We start from the raw sequence: 12,490 nt of genomic DNA on the forward strand, positions 1-12,490 counted from the left end.
CTGCAGCAATTTGCAATTGGTTTTTGAAAATCCTCATGAAAATTCAGCATTTTAGTGCAATTTTCTTCCACTAAATGCATTTTTGTAGTTTCTTGTTTAGCAATATGCACATTTTGCATGCTATTTTGTGACTAATATATACATTTTTAAAGTGCATCCCTCCCCCTCGCCCATTATATGCATTTGTATGCACTGTTTGCTTGGATAGCTGCATTGCAAAATACAGAGAACTGCAGATATTGAAGGATGGTGTTTTGGTTCACACATTGGCTCAAGAGGTGTGGAATTAGGAAGTTTCTCATTGAAATGTAAACAAAGTTAAATTTCTCCTCCACTGCTACTGACACGAGAGGCATGTGCAATAATGTGTTTCTGTAACGAAGGAATTGAGCACTGGCTGTGAAATATACTCGGAGTCGAGAATCCCACCTTCGTTGCCAGTGAAATATACTCGGAGCCGCTAGTGGATTTCATGCTCTTTATTCAGCTCATAGAGGTGAGGAGGAATGGAAGTTCCCCCAAAATGTCTGCCTTATATACATTATTTACACAATGGGCCCCACGTGATTGGCTAATTCCGGGATTCTCCTGTAGGCCAATCGGTTTGCGGATTCCCTTCCACCTGGAGCTGGATTGGGTGGCTCCTGTGGACCAATCAGACTACTGCCTTTTGGATCCTATTCAACTCAGTACATAACAGGCTGGAAGAGGGCAACAGTGCCCAGCTCTGCAGGGTGGCATCCTGAAGTCCATCAGACCAGCACGGGGCAGAGAAAAGAGGATGAAAGGTCAGAATTATTGAGTTTTGCAAATGTAAGAAGAGACCTGCTGGATCAGACCAAGGGCACATTTGGCATCCGTTTCTCTCCATGATTAACTGGATGCGTATGAGAAACCCACAAGTAGGACTCAAGTACAAGAGCTTGGCTGCTACCAAACTCACTGGATGATCAGAGGCCAGTTCCTGTTTCTTAGCCTAATTTACCATAGATATTCTTCCAAAGCAAATTTGCCTAATATCATGCATTCTTGCATGATATTTAATATATGCCTTTTAATGCAAAAAAATTACCCTAGTATATGCATTTTTGTACACCTTACTTGGCCGGGGAACTACATTGCAAAATCTGGAGAAGCATGACTTTCTAATCATCATAGAATCGTAGAATTGTAGAGTTGGAAGGACCCCAAGGGTCATCTAGTCCAACCCACTGCAAGAATCTCAACTAAAGTATCCATGACAGATGGCCATCCAACCTCTGTGTAAAAACCTCCAATGAAAGAGAGTCCACCACCTTCTGAAGGAGTCTGTTCCACTGCTGAACAGCTCTTAACGTCAGAAAGTTCTTCCTGATGTTTAGTCGGAATTTCCTTTCTTGTAACATGAATCCATTGGTTCGGGTCCTACCCTCCAGAGCAGCAGAAAACAAGCTTGCCCCATCTTCCAGGTGACAGCCCTTGAGATATGTGAAGATGGCTATTCTATCTCCTCTCAGTCTCCTCTTTTCCAAGCTGAACATAACTTTTTATGTTGTGAACCACCCTGTGATGTTTAGATGAAAAGCAGTACAGCGGTACCTCGGGTTACATACGCTTCAGGTTACAGACTCCGCTAACCCAGAAATAGTCCCTCGGGTTAAGAACTTTGCTTCAGGATGAGAACAGAAATCGTGCTCCGGCGGCGCGGCAGCAGCAGGAGGCCCCATTAGCTAAAGTGGTGCTTCAGGTTAAGAACAGTTTCAGGTTAAGAACAGACCTCCAAAACGAATTAAGTACTTAACCCGAGGTACCACTGTATACAAATTGAATAAAATAGATAAATAAATAAAATCCCTCAACGGTGCACCATAAGGCTTTCCAGACCCTTGATCATATTGCTTGCTCTCCTCTGCACACGTTCCAGCTTGTCAACAACCTTCTTAAATTGTGGTGCCCAGAACTGGAGACAGTACTCCAGGCGTGGTCTGACCAAGGCAGAATAGAGCGGTGCTATGGCTTCCCTGGATTTAGACACCAAACTTCTGTTAATGCAGCATAGAATAACATTTGCTTTTTTTGCTGCTGCATCACGCTGTTGACTCATGTTAATATTGTGCTCTACTAAGACCCCCAGATCTTAGATGCCTGTGTTTCGGTTCGCATATTATTTCAGAAAGTGCGCATTTGGTAGGGTTGTTAAATGTGAATTGGATTGAATTCCTCTCCCGTCTTTGCTGAGAAGGTACAAAAAAAATGGTTTATCTTCCACACCTCTGGGAAGGTGCATAGCACCCAAGTTAATTTGGGGTCCTCAAAGCCCTCTCTCTTTCACTGGGCATTAAAAACCCCTGACAAGAATAAAATAAGTAACAATTTGCTGTCATTTGGCAGCACCCACAATCAGCTGCTCAAGCCAGCTGCCTCCCTCTGCCTAATGGGATGCTCAATAAGAAGGAAACTTTATCCTGAATAGTTTTTCTTCTTCTTGCCAAGGAACCCTGGGGATGGCTGACAAGCACTTGACATTTTTTCAGGGTCATTACAATTTTAATGATAACCCCCCAACGATATATTTTAGGAAGTATGTATGTTCACTATGCATTCAGAAGCCTCTTGAGATATTGTAGCCAAATTTGCATGAAGATTCATTTGCTTTCCCCGATACCTTCTCCTCTCTCCATCTTTTGCAGTCGCCCCTTCTGCTGAAATATAGAAAACTAAGTTTTCTTGGGCAGGGATCTGTGTTGTTTTTTTTTACATCACACAAAACATGTGGTGATTTGGGATCACAGGGGGCCAAAAAAACAACACCTTTTTGTATATGCAGTAGGTCTCTGTCTCCAGCATCCTAGAGCCCCACATAAAAAGAAAGGGTTTTTTAGCCACTAAGAAGCCTTCTCACCTTTAGCGCTGATTGGAGTCAGTCAGAGTGAAAAGAGAAGAGTCAGCCACTGAGGACTGGCTGCTAGGGTCACTCTGGAAAAGGCGCATGAGGAAAACACCAAGGGGGAGTTGTTTAGTATGCTCCAAACCTAAGCATTTAGACACACTGAAAACACAAGGTACCTCCATTTCAAGACACTGGTGTGCAAGTTCTGTTACATACACAGGAACGTCAAGGAAAACACAAATTAAGATACTCTGAAAGAAGATTGGCACTGGCCATTCCAATGCATCCCTATTTGCGTGTTCAGACCCAGAAACCTCCCCCCTAAATAAATTCACACTTGTCTCAAATTTTAGTTTTGGTTTTTGGCAGAATTTAGGCCACAGCTTTATTGATTACAGAAAGTGACTGGTTGCATAGGCTCTGGTTCAACTAGCTCCCTGCCATGCAGGTAGCGCTGACCCAGGGTTCCAGCATAGGTCAGCCAAGGGTGAACACCTGGATAAGCGGAAAGCCGGGAACAGGCTATCTCCGCCACCCAAATGTCCCCCTCTCAGGGGTTGACCAAACCATTGAGTCCCTGGATTCCTTTAACAGAATACCTTTCACATATGATGGCGAGAGCGTTCTCCCATCCCTATCACCTGAACCAGAGCCTATCCGCAACCTTACAAGTTGTGACGCAGCAGGCGAAACCCAAATGGCAACAGCCAATCAGCCAAGTGGGGAAAATTCCTGCCATGCCCCTGTCCCAATGACAGATGACACACAACAACATAACAAAGTCAAGCGCAAAGCCCTAAAAGTAGGAAGAGGTGGGCGGGTGTTCCAAATGCACGTGCCGAAAGAGGAAGCTCTGGGTGACGTGCATGGGTATAAATAGGTCCCTCGAACTGTTTGGACTGCGTCCCATTGGCCAGATTGCACCCAGCTATGAGGGACCTACCAATTGGGTGTTGTGGCTGACCAATCGTATCCACCCACAACACAGGGTGTCACCATAATACGCGCCCTCTTTAAGGGAGGACCCGATTTATCATTACTGCCTCATTATAAGATTGCATAATCTTAGAATGTTACATTATCTTAGGAGGGTGTGACTGAGAGTGGCCATGGCTGTGACTATTAAGGGACTCTGCACTTCTGAATTTGCCACTACACTACTGACGTCATGCCATAAAATGATGGTGCTCTGTCATTATAACATTCTACATAATTACTTGGAAGTATCGCTCAGATCAGTGAGACATACTTCCTAATAAGCGGGTACAGGACTGCAGTCTAAACCCTGTTAACTTATCAAGCTTCTTATATTCATGTTCCTGCTGTTTCACATCAAGACGATGGGCCTACACCCAATGTGTACCCTGAGGTCACCTGCATTGCAAAACACCTGCTTATGGCCCTCGGTTAACAATCAGCTGCCTCCAAGGTGTGTTGTGGAAGTAAAAGTCAATAGAGCTGGTAAGCTTGTTTGCGCAGGAGAAATGTTTTAGTCATGAGGAATAGTAAGCTTACAAACTTCGGTTCTCCCCCCCCCCCTTTGTTTATTTTTATGAGCTTTCAGAATGGCATGCCTCACTGGATTAAGCACACATGTGCCTCCTTTCAGTTGTGGTTTTATTAATGCCTTATTCTCATGGCACAAAAAAAGCAAACATATGAGTTCAGTAGCCAACACACCCAGCTGGAGCAGCCAGTTAATGCACCATCAGAAAAGGGGATATGAATTTCCAAGAAAAGAGGGTGCCAATTTGCACATGGTAACTTAGAGGCAATCCATACCTCGTCTTAATGTGGATTATGAACCCCTTGTCCTTCTTTTAATTCCCCCTCGTTTGTGCAGTGTTTTCCTCCAACTACTGCTGTCCCACACTTTCTTTTCCCTAAATTCCTGTGATTTGAAAATCCAAAATAGCTTATATTGATTGCATAGGGAATCTCTGGGTTTAGGGAGGAGAACGTCTGGGACAGCAGGAGTTAGAAGAGAATGCTGCATGAACGGGGGGCAGGGTGGGATTAAAGGAAGCACAAGGGGTTCAGAATCCACATCAAGTTGAGGTATGGATGGGCCATTGCTTCTACAGTATTCCTAAAACTCAGGAATAATTACTGTGCTGCCATTGAAATAGGAACACAATTCATCTCACCATAGTGGGAAGAGGTTGAGGTGGCTTGTGTGCTTGCCCAGTCTGCCAACATATGCCTCATAATTTGGGGCATGGTGGGAGCTCACACTCCCATTAAGGGGGCCGTATCAATATTGGCACTGCTGCACTGTCGCCAGCTTATTTTTTTCAGAATCCCACTAACTTGAGCTCCATGGACCAAATAGGCAAAACTAACTGCATTGCGATGAGTGGCAGTGCCCTTGTTGCCATGACAACACGAGTAATTGATGGTGGCTGCTGCTGGCAGAACCAATGGAAGCAGCTCGGCCCAATCAGATTGACCAGGATGCCCGCCAGGCACTCTACTGCCTTCTGATTGGTCAAATGAACATCCTATCTCCTTGCCTCTGAGTCTTGAAAGAATATTAGTGAGGTACAGAGGTCCACAAGCGTATAATTCTCAGGATTATTTATTTTTTTAAAAACCAATTTATACATTCAGAGCATGAGGCTTAACAGTTCAAACACACACACAGAGAAAAAAAGTTGATCCAATTCAGTAGGCATACAATAGGACAGGGGCGTTTGCCAATTTTTTTATGCCGATTGGCATGTTTGAAATTTTTTTGAGAATGTGCCATGGACACCAGTCACAAAATGGCTGCCTTGGGGGCATGGCATAAAAACATGGCTGCTGCGGGTGCGTGGCATAACACAAAATGGCTGCCACATCTAAAGGATGAGAAAAAGAGACAGGACCCCACAAAGCCATGTGGGTAGGCCCCCTTCCCCAAATCAGCCGTCCAATCCTGACATTCAGTGAAATGTGTGCACGTTGAAGGGGGCATGTTCAATGTGGGAGAGGACATTGCTGAGGGATGTTTTAGGGCTGTGGCTTCTCCTCACAGCCCTTTCCTTCCACTGCTGGCTGTTCTTGGCGTGTTATTTTCACCTCATTGATTTTGGCCTTCACCTCCTTTCCTGTCCGCGGAGCTTCTATACTCAGGATGCCATCATGGGTCACGGTGGCTTTGACCAACAGAGGGTCAACATCAAGAGGGAGGATATAGGTCCTGGTGAACTCCCGGGATATGAAACCATGCCGATCTGCCTTCTGTGGGTGCTGAGCTGTCACCTCCAGGAGATTGTCCACTGTGCGGACAGCAATCTCATCTGGCGTGAACTGACAAACGTCAAGGAACACTTGGAATTTGTGGTCGTTGAGGTTGACCTCTGAGATCCCTCGGTCCAGCTGCTTATTAATCCGAGGTCTAATGTAGTAGCCATGGTACAATGTGGGGGACAGGATTTCCCCTGGGGAAACACCTAAAAGGGAGAATTGACAATTACAGATTATGCCACACTTGAGTACAATTAAAATAACAAGAATAGCGGAGGCGGATTTAGGTTTAAAGCAAGTTCAGTGCCAAAGTGCATTGTTTACTTATGTAGAAGTAAAAGGGTCAGTCCATTGACTGCCCCTGCGTACACATAGCTGTAGTGCCAACTTATCCATCAGAATCAGGCCCCAAAGTTTCGTCAACCAAACTTTATGATAAAGGTTGCTCTCCAGAGTCCCCTGATAGCTTGCAATGGTGAGCTGTGTGGCCATCATGAGATGGAGAATAAGGTCTTTTTGAGAAAGGTCCATAGCATCCAGGTCAAAGAGTGGCAAAAGAGCAGGCTTGCCTCATATAAACCAGCCATATGTTCAATAGGCTGCCATGCTAAGGAAACTTGGCAAACTCAGCATTTTGGAGTTCCCGATATATTTCTTTTGGGGGGTTCATTTATTTCCCAGATTCTATGCATTCTCACTCTCCTTACACTGGAGCCTTCCTCTCCCGCTTTGCCTGCTCTTCCCCACCCAAAGGCATCACCTACCGTTGCCCTAGGCCTGGTCCTGCCCAGCCATTTTTGCCAGGCCCAGAAGCAAAAGAGGCACATGGCAGCCGACTGCAGTCTGGAACAGACAACAAAAGCCCTTTTATGCAACACAGTCATCCCACCGGCTTCTCTCTGGGGGCTTGCAGCTTTTCACTCTGTTCAGCGCTGAATGGTTTACTGCTGCCTTCTGCATTCTTTCTCCTCTAACAGCCACTGCAACTCCAGCCGGGCTTTGTGCACAACCCACCAGCTCAGCTTTTCACCAGTTTTAACAGAGTTTGCAAAAAAAATAAAAATAATCTCTGGCTGGCATCGTTCCCCTCCATGCTGCTCTGTGCCAGCCACATTCCATAAAGTGTCCTGGATCCGTGTGGAGAAAGAGAAGGATCTGGTTCCCGGCTGCCAGCAGCTTTGAGAGGGCTCCCTTGCCAGCTGGAAGTCTTTTTAACTTCTTGCAAAACAGAAGTAAAGCCAACTGACCCATATGGTCTCATCTTCATGGGTTGTTCCTCCCTTACACCTGGGATGCTGTCTCTCTCTTTTGCATTGTGTGTGGTTACAGATAGCTTGGTTGCAACATATTGGCTTGTTTTTTTCTTTTAAACCCCCCCAGAAAACCTTGCCTTACAGTATAACAAACCCATGCATCCCTTTATGTTGGTCGATTCTGTTGCTGACTGATGGGCGCACATATTGATTTTAATGACCACAATATTAATGGACTAAAAAATATTAAGGATTTGGAGATGTGCTTCAAGATATGTTTCCCCATCCCAGGGGATATCAATATATAGTTTCATCATCCCAGGCGATACAGAGAGAGTGTGTGTCTATAGCTATGCCTCTGTAATTCTATTTAGCACAGTGAATGCATGGCAATGCCTATAGTTGCAATCTGACTGAATTATACATTAAGAATTGAACTCACTTTTTAGAGGATTGATTTGTGTTTTCTATAATCTCAGACTGCAATCCACTGCCCCACTGAACCCAGAAAAGCTTATTTCTGGGTAAACAAGCACAGAATCAGATTATCAGCACTTGGGGTAACACACTGAGACACAGTTCTGATTGTAGGAATAATCTAAAAAAACAACAACTAAAAGGTTTCCAATAGAGAGGTTGTTTCCAGATGGGGTTTTTAATATTATAAATGGGTCACTGAGATATCACGAACAGGTTTTTCCTAAGAAAGGGGAAATTTGGATTAAACAGCAGGTGGCATTTTCATGCAACGATGCTATGTGGATGCTGCAAGAAATTTCACATGCATGAAGAACAGCAATCCTACATTACACACTCACTTGGAAGCACCTTCAGTCTCATCAGACCCATGCAGAAGGTAGTCACTGCCACACACTGGTGCCCCACTGTGCCTTTGTTCAGGGAGGCAAAAGAGTGGTAAAAAGGGGGCTTCAAACACTCTTTCCATGCAAGCTCACGAGAACATTTCTACAATTGCAAAATCTGTGTGTGTTATTCTTTGTTTCATAATCACTCTTCCATAGGATTCCCTCAATCGCTGAGTTAGAATCACCAGCTCAGCCTTGGATTGTTTGCAATCTACTGTGAGCAAATCAAAGGGAAACGCTACTAGCCAGTCATTTTTCTTACCTTCTCCAAAGTTCTGGTCGTAAATCTTGCTGGGGTTGGCAAACTCGTACTCCGCGCTCATGGGGTAGGCGTGAGGGACAGTGCGCTCTGCCATGGTCTTTGCTGGGGGAATGGACCTCTTTGACTACCTGTTTCTGTGTCTCCTTGTGAAGGCTGCAGTCCGATTGCGACGTTTTCCTGGGGCAAATTCCATGGGGTGGGGGAGCAAGTGATAAAATATGGACCAAAATAGATAGGCCCTGGAACGCCAAGCCCCCAATGCTGACCAAAGAGCTCCTTGCTGCATTCCACTTGAGAGGCATCTTTTCGCTGTGCAGCCCTCTGACAACGCAGTTGCAGCTGTTAGAAATGTCAGAAATTTGCGATTCTCCCAAGCCGGCCGTGTTGTGGGACAACTGGATGGGAAGCCACATGGATGAAATGAAGAGCTGGCTGTAGCCACAGGCAGTGTCCTCTCCTCCAGTCCCACTGTGTTCTCCATGACTCCCTCACGGAGTCCATCCACCAGCCTTCCCCAACCTGGTGCCCTCCAGCAGTTTTCGAATAAAATCTCATCAGCCCTAGTCAACTCCCAGGATGACTAGACTAGAGGCAGTCTGCGTGGCTGCTCCACAACTATGTACTATGGAGAGAGTACTTCAGTATGTTTTACAGACCAGTACGTTTCCGAGCACAATTCAAAGTGTTAGTGTTGACCTTTAAAGCCCTAAATGGCCTAAGCCCAGTATACCTGAAGGAGCTTCTCCACCCCCATCGTTCTGCCCGGATACTGAGGTCTAGTGCCGAGGGCCTTCTGGCGGTTCCCTCGCTGCGAGAAGCCAAGGTACAGGGAACCAGGCAGAGGGCCTTCTCGGTAGTGGCGCCCGCCCCGTGGAACGCCCTCCCATCAGATGTCAAAGAGATAAACAACTACCTGACATTCAGAAGACATCTTAAGGCAGCCCTGTTCAGGGAAGTTTTTAATGTGTGACATCTTAGTGTATTTTTGGTCTTTGTGGAAGCTGCCCAGAGTGGCTGGGGAAACCCAGCCAGATGGGCGGGGTACAAATAAATAATAATAATAATAATAATAATAATAATAATAATAATAATAATAATAATTACAGACCGCTTCAGGTAAAAGCGCTTACCAGCTTGCCAAGTCGTTACAGCCTTAGCGGCCACAATCCCCAAATGCAATGCTTAAAGACATTGGGAGATACTTCTGCATTAATGTAGCAGGAAGGCTGCATAAGATGCTCAATTGTTGTTGATGGGCTAGTCTGTAGCACGTTTCTCTGTTCTGGTATCCTTCAGGTAAGAACACAAGAAAAGCATGGCTAATGGTTGGGTCCTATGGTCCCAAACATCTCGAGGGCACCAGCTTGAGGAAGGCTGGCCTGGAGCTGAATAGGGAAAAGGTTGGCAGTGAGGAATCAGCTGGAGCCTGGAACCACTATAGGTATGTTTTGTTCTGAGCTCACAATGTATCATTTCGTTTGGCTCAAAAGAAGTGATTCGTATGCTACGCAAACGTGCAAAGGGGCTGTTCTGCCACAGGAGTAAAAAAAGAAAACCCACATGGTTTGGCAAATGGTCATCTGCATCCAGAGAGAGGCAGAGAGGGAGACACTGGGCACTGGATAAAGTGGTAGGGGAAAAGGACATCTAAAGTTAATGTGGCATCTGAATATAGACTGCATTTTTAATCAAGGTCTATATTGACTTATATTTTGATCAGGTTCAAAAAGTCTAAAAAGGGCTTGAATTCATAAAAGTTTCATGCCAGGCAGACCAGCTGCTTAAGAAAACACTGGCAATGTTTTCCTCCTAGACAAGGGGCCCCCCTTGATTTATAGCAGAAAACAATTCTCAAAGTCGTAAAAGCTGAAATTACAGGCTGAGAACGGACACTGACCCTACATGTTACAGAAGATAACAAAGGCAGAGATAAATATAATTAGGAATGAGTAAATAGTAAAATAATACCAATGTGCCTCCCAGTAAAATGAGCTAGATCTTCTTTCCAAGGTTAAAGACCAAATGGAGAAGCATCTGGCTGGCAGAAAGAAAGCATTTTTGGGAAGTCTTTTTTAAAGCTGTTTTCTTTCTTAAACTGAGAGAGTTTAAGGGTAATAAATATTGGGAACAGCTAAAGAGGAGAGCAGATGGCTGAAGGGGGGGTAAACTGAAGGGGTTCCTTTTAAAACCTGTTTTTTACTGAGTTCCTTCCTTTCTATTTTGAGAAGCTTTATTCTTTTAAAAGGTTACCTATGATAATGTATGAAATATATTAGCTTAAATATATTGGCTTAAATGTAATTATGCAAAGGATTTAAGAAATGCTAGATTCTTATTTCATATAGTTGTAAGAGTTGTATTTATCCTGAAATTAAGTCAGTCACCAGCGTAGCCCCCCCCTGCCAGACAAGAAGACGCTATCTGGGCGCTCCTGATATATAGTTGTCAGACATTTGTTTAGAAACCTTCAAAATGAAGGAGATCTTTCAATGTTGATGTGAAACTCAAGATCCTTGACATATGTTTAAGATAAAAATTTAAGATTAACCATTTGTTTTAGAAGGCAATAGGGCAAGGAGGGCAAGAGGTGAGCTGGTAATTAAGATTCCATGTAAGATATATTATTACTTATTTGTCATTTATATATAGCTCTTTGTCTCCCTTATAAGGATAGAAGGAAATGGGTGTATCTTTTTGTGATTAGTTATAGCAATCAGCCAATAGGAAATCCAACCAGGCTGGTTGGACAGATGCAGCCACAAGAGGAGCAAAGGGGGCTGGATTAAGGAAATATAAGTGCTGGCCATAATGGCAGGAGGCCAGGCCAGAGCTTGGTAACCATATACCACTGTGCCTCTCATTTATTTGTCTGACAAATAAATTATTATTTTAATTTCTCTATTGCTGCGTTGAATATTTCATTCCAGCTAAGCGTTAACCACAAGCAGGGTGCTACATTACCCCCTATTTCCTTCCCTGTGGACTTCTGACTCTGCTTGGTAGTGAAAGAAAGGATCCTCTCTCTACCAGGACCAGTTGCTGCCTGATGCAAAAACAACACAAAACAAAACAAAACAAAACAGGTGCTCTCCCCACCAGGCCACCTATTTATTTATATAGTCAATGCATTCACACTTCACCTTTCCCCCAAGGAACCAGGGCCAGATTCAGGTTTGATGAGGCCCTAAGCTACTGAAGGTAATGGGGCCCTTTACATGTCCAGCTGTCCTTTGTCAACAACAAATTGTCACTGTTTTTTGTGTTGAATATATGCTATGTGGTAATTTATGGACCTAATAGGTATCTAAATCCATTTGCATATGTTGCCATGCACCCAGTCCATGCAGAATGTAGGCACCCTATATACAGAAATGAGCAAACCAGTGATATTTTAGGGAGCAGGCTAACAGGCGGGGCCCATTACTTATATCATAGGAGCCTACACAACACAAAACACTGTTGCTGTATGTAGGTTTTATTTTATTTGTTTTTCATCTTATATTTCGGAAATGTACGTCCAGTGTTTTTTTTCCTTTACATTTTTTTGGGAGTCCCAAGAGAGTGGGATCCTAAGCTATAGCATGTTTAGCTTATACATAAATCCGGCACTGCAAGGAACGCAAGGTTCCACCCACCTTCCCATTTTATCCTCGCAACAACCCTGTGGGATAGTTCAGGCCGAGAGATGATAACTAGCCCAAGGCCGCCCATCCAGTGATCTTTATGGCTTAATGGGGATTTGAACCCTAGTCCAGTACCCTAACCCCTGCACTGCACTGTAAGATAAACCAACTGGACTGAGAGCTGAATCTTCCTTTGTTACTGGTGATGGGATAGAGTTCTGAACCGTCTGTACATGAAAGAAGCAGGCTAGTTGTGAGGCTTGGAAGGGGCAGGACAAGATGTGTCCCTCAACAGAAGCGTACAGCCAGAGGCCTCAAGAGGAACATCTGGAGAAGCTGCCCCTTTCTGCCCCCACCCCAGAATTTGCCCCCTGAGGCAGCTGCTTCAA

General features: G+C 44.5%; 1 protein-coding gene across 1 annotated transcript; it reads right to left on the reverse strand.

Moving 5' to 3' along the window:
• Positions 1 to 5,431: 5,431 nt before the first annotated feature.
• HSPB2 (heat shock protein family B (small) member 2) lies at positions 5,432 to 8,669 on the reverse strand. Its single transcript, XM_028708671.2, has 2 exons — positions 8,479 to 8,669; positions 5,432 to 6,303 (listed from the first exon to the last, which is right to left on the reverse strand). Exons 1-2 carry the CDS (start codon positions 8,570 to 8,572, stop codon positions 5,861 to 5,863), a joined length of 537 nt encoding a protein of 178 aa, XP_028564504.2. The 5' UTR covers positions 8,573 to 8,669; the 3' UTR covers positions 5,432 to 5,860.
• Between the last annotated feature and the right edge of the window lie 3,821 nt (positions 8,670 to 12,490).

This window comes from Podarcis muralis, chromosome 15 (genome assembly GCF_964188315.1).
Source record: "Podarcis muralis chromosome 15, rPodMur119.hap1.1, whole genome shotgun sequence".
NCBI classification, from domain to species: Eukaryota; Metazoa; Chordata; class Lepidosauria; order Squamata; family Lacertidae; genus Podarcis; species Podarcis muralis.

What these genes read in the sequence shown, in the direction of transcription:
- HSPB2 (XM_028708671.2), bottom strand. Translation starts at nt 8,572, where the DNA reads ATGGCAGAGCGCACTGTCCCTCACGCCTACCCCATGAGCGCGGAGTAC. An exon ending in CGACCAGAACTTTGGAGAAG is followed by an intron (nt 6,304 to 8,478) that starts GTAAGAAAAATG and finishes TCTCCCTTTTAG; the next exon opens with GTGTTTCCCCAGGGGAAATC.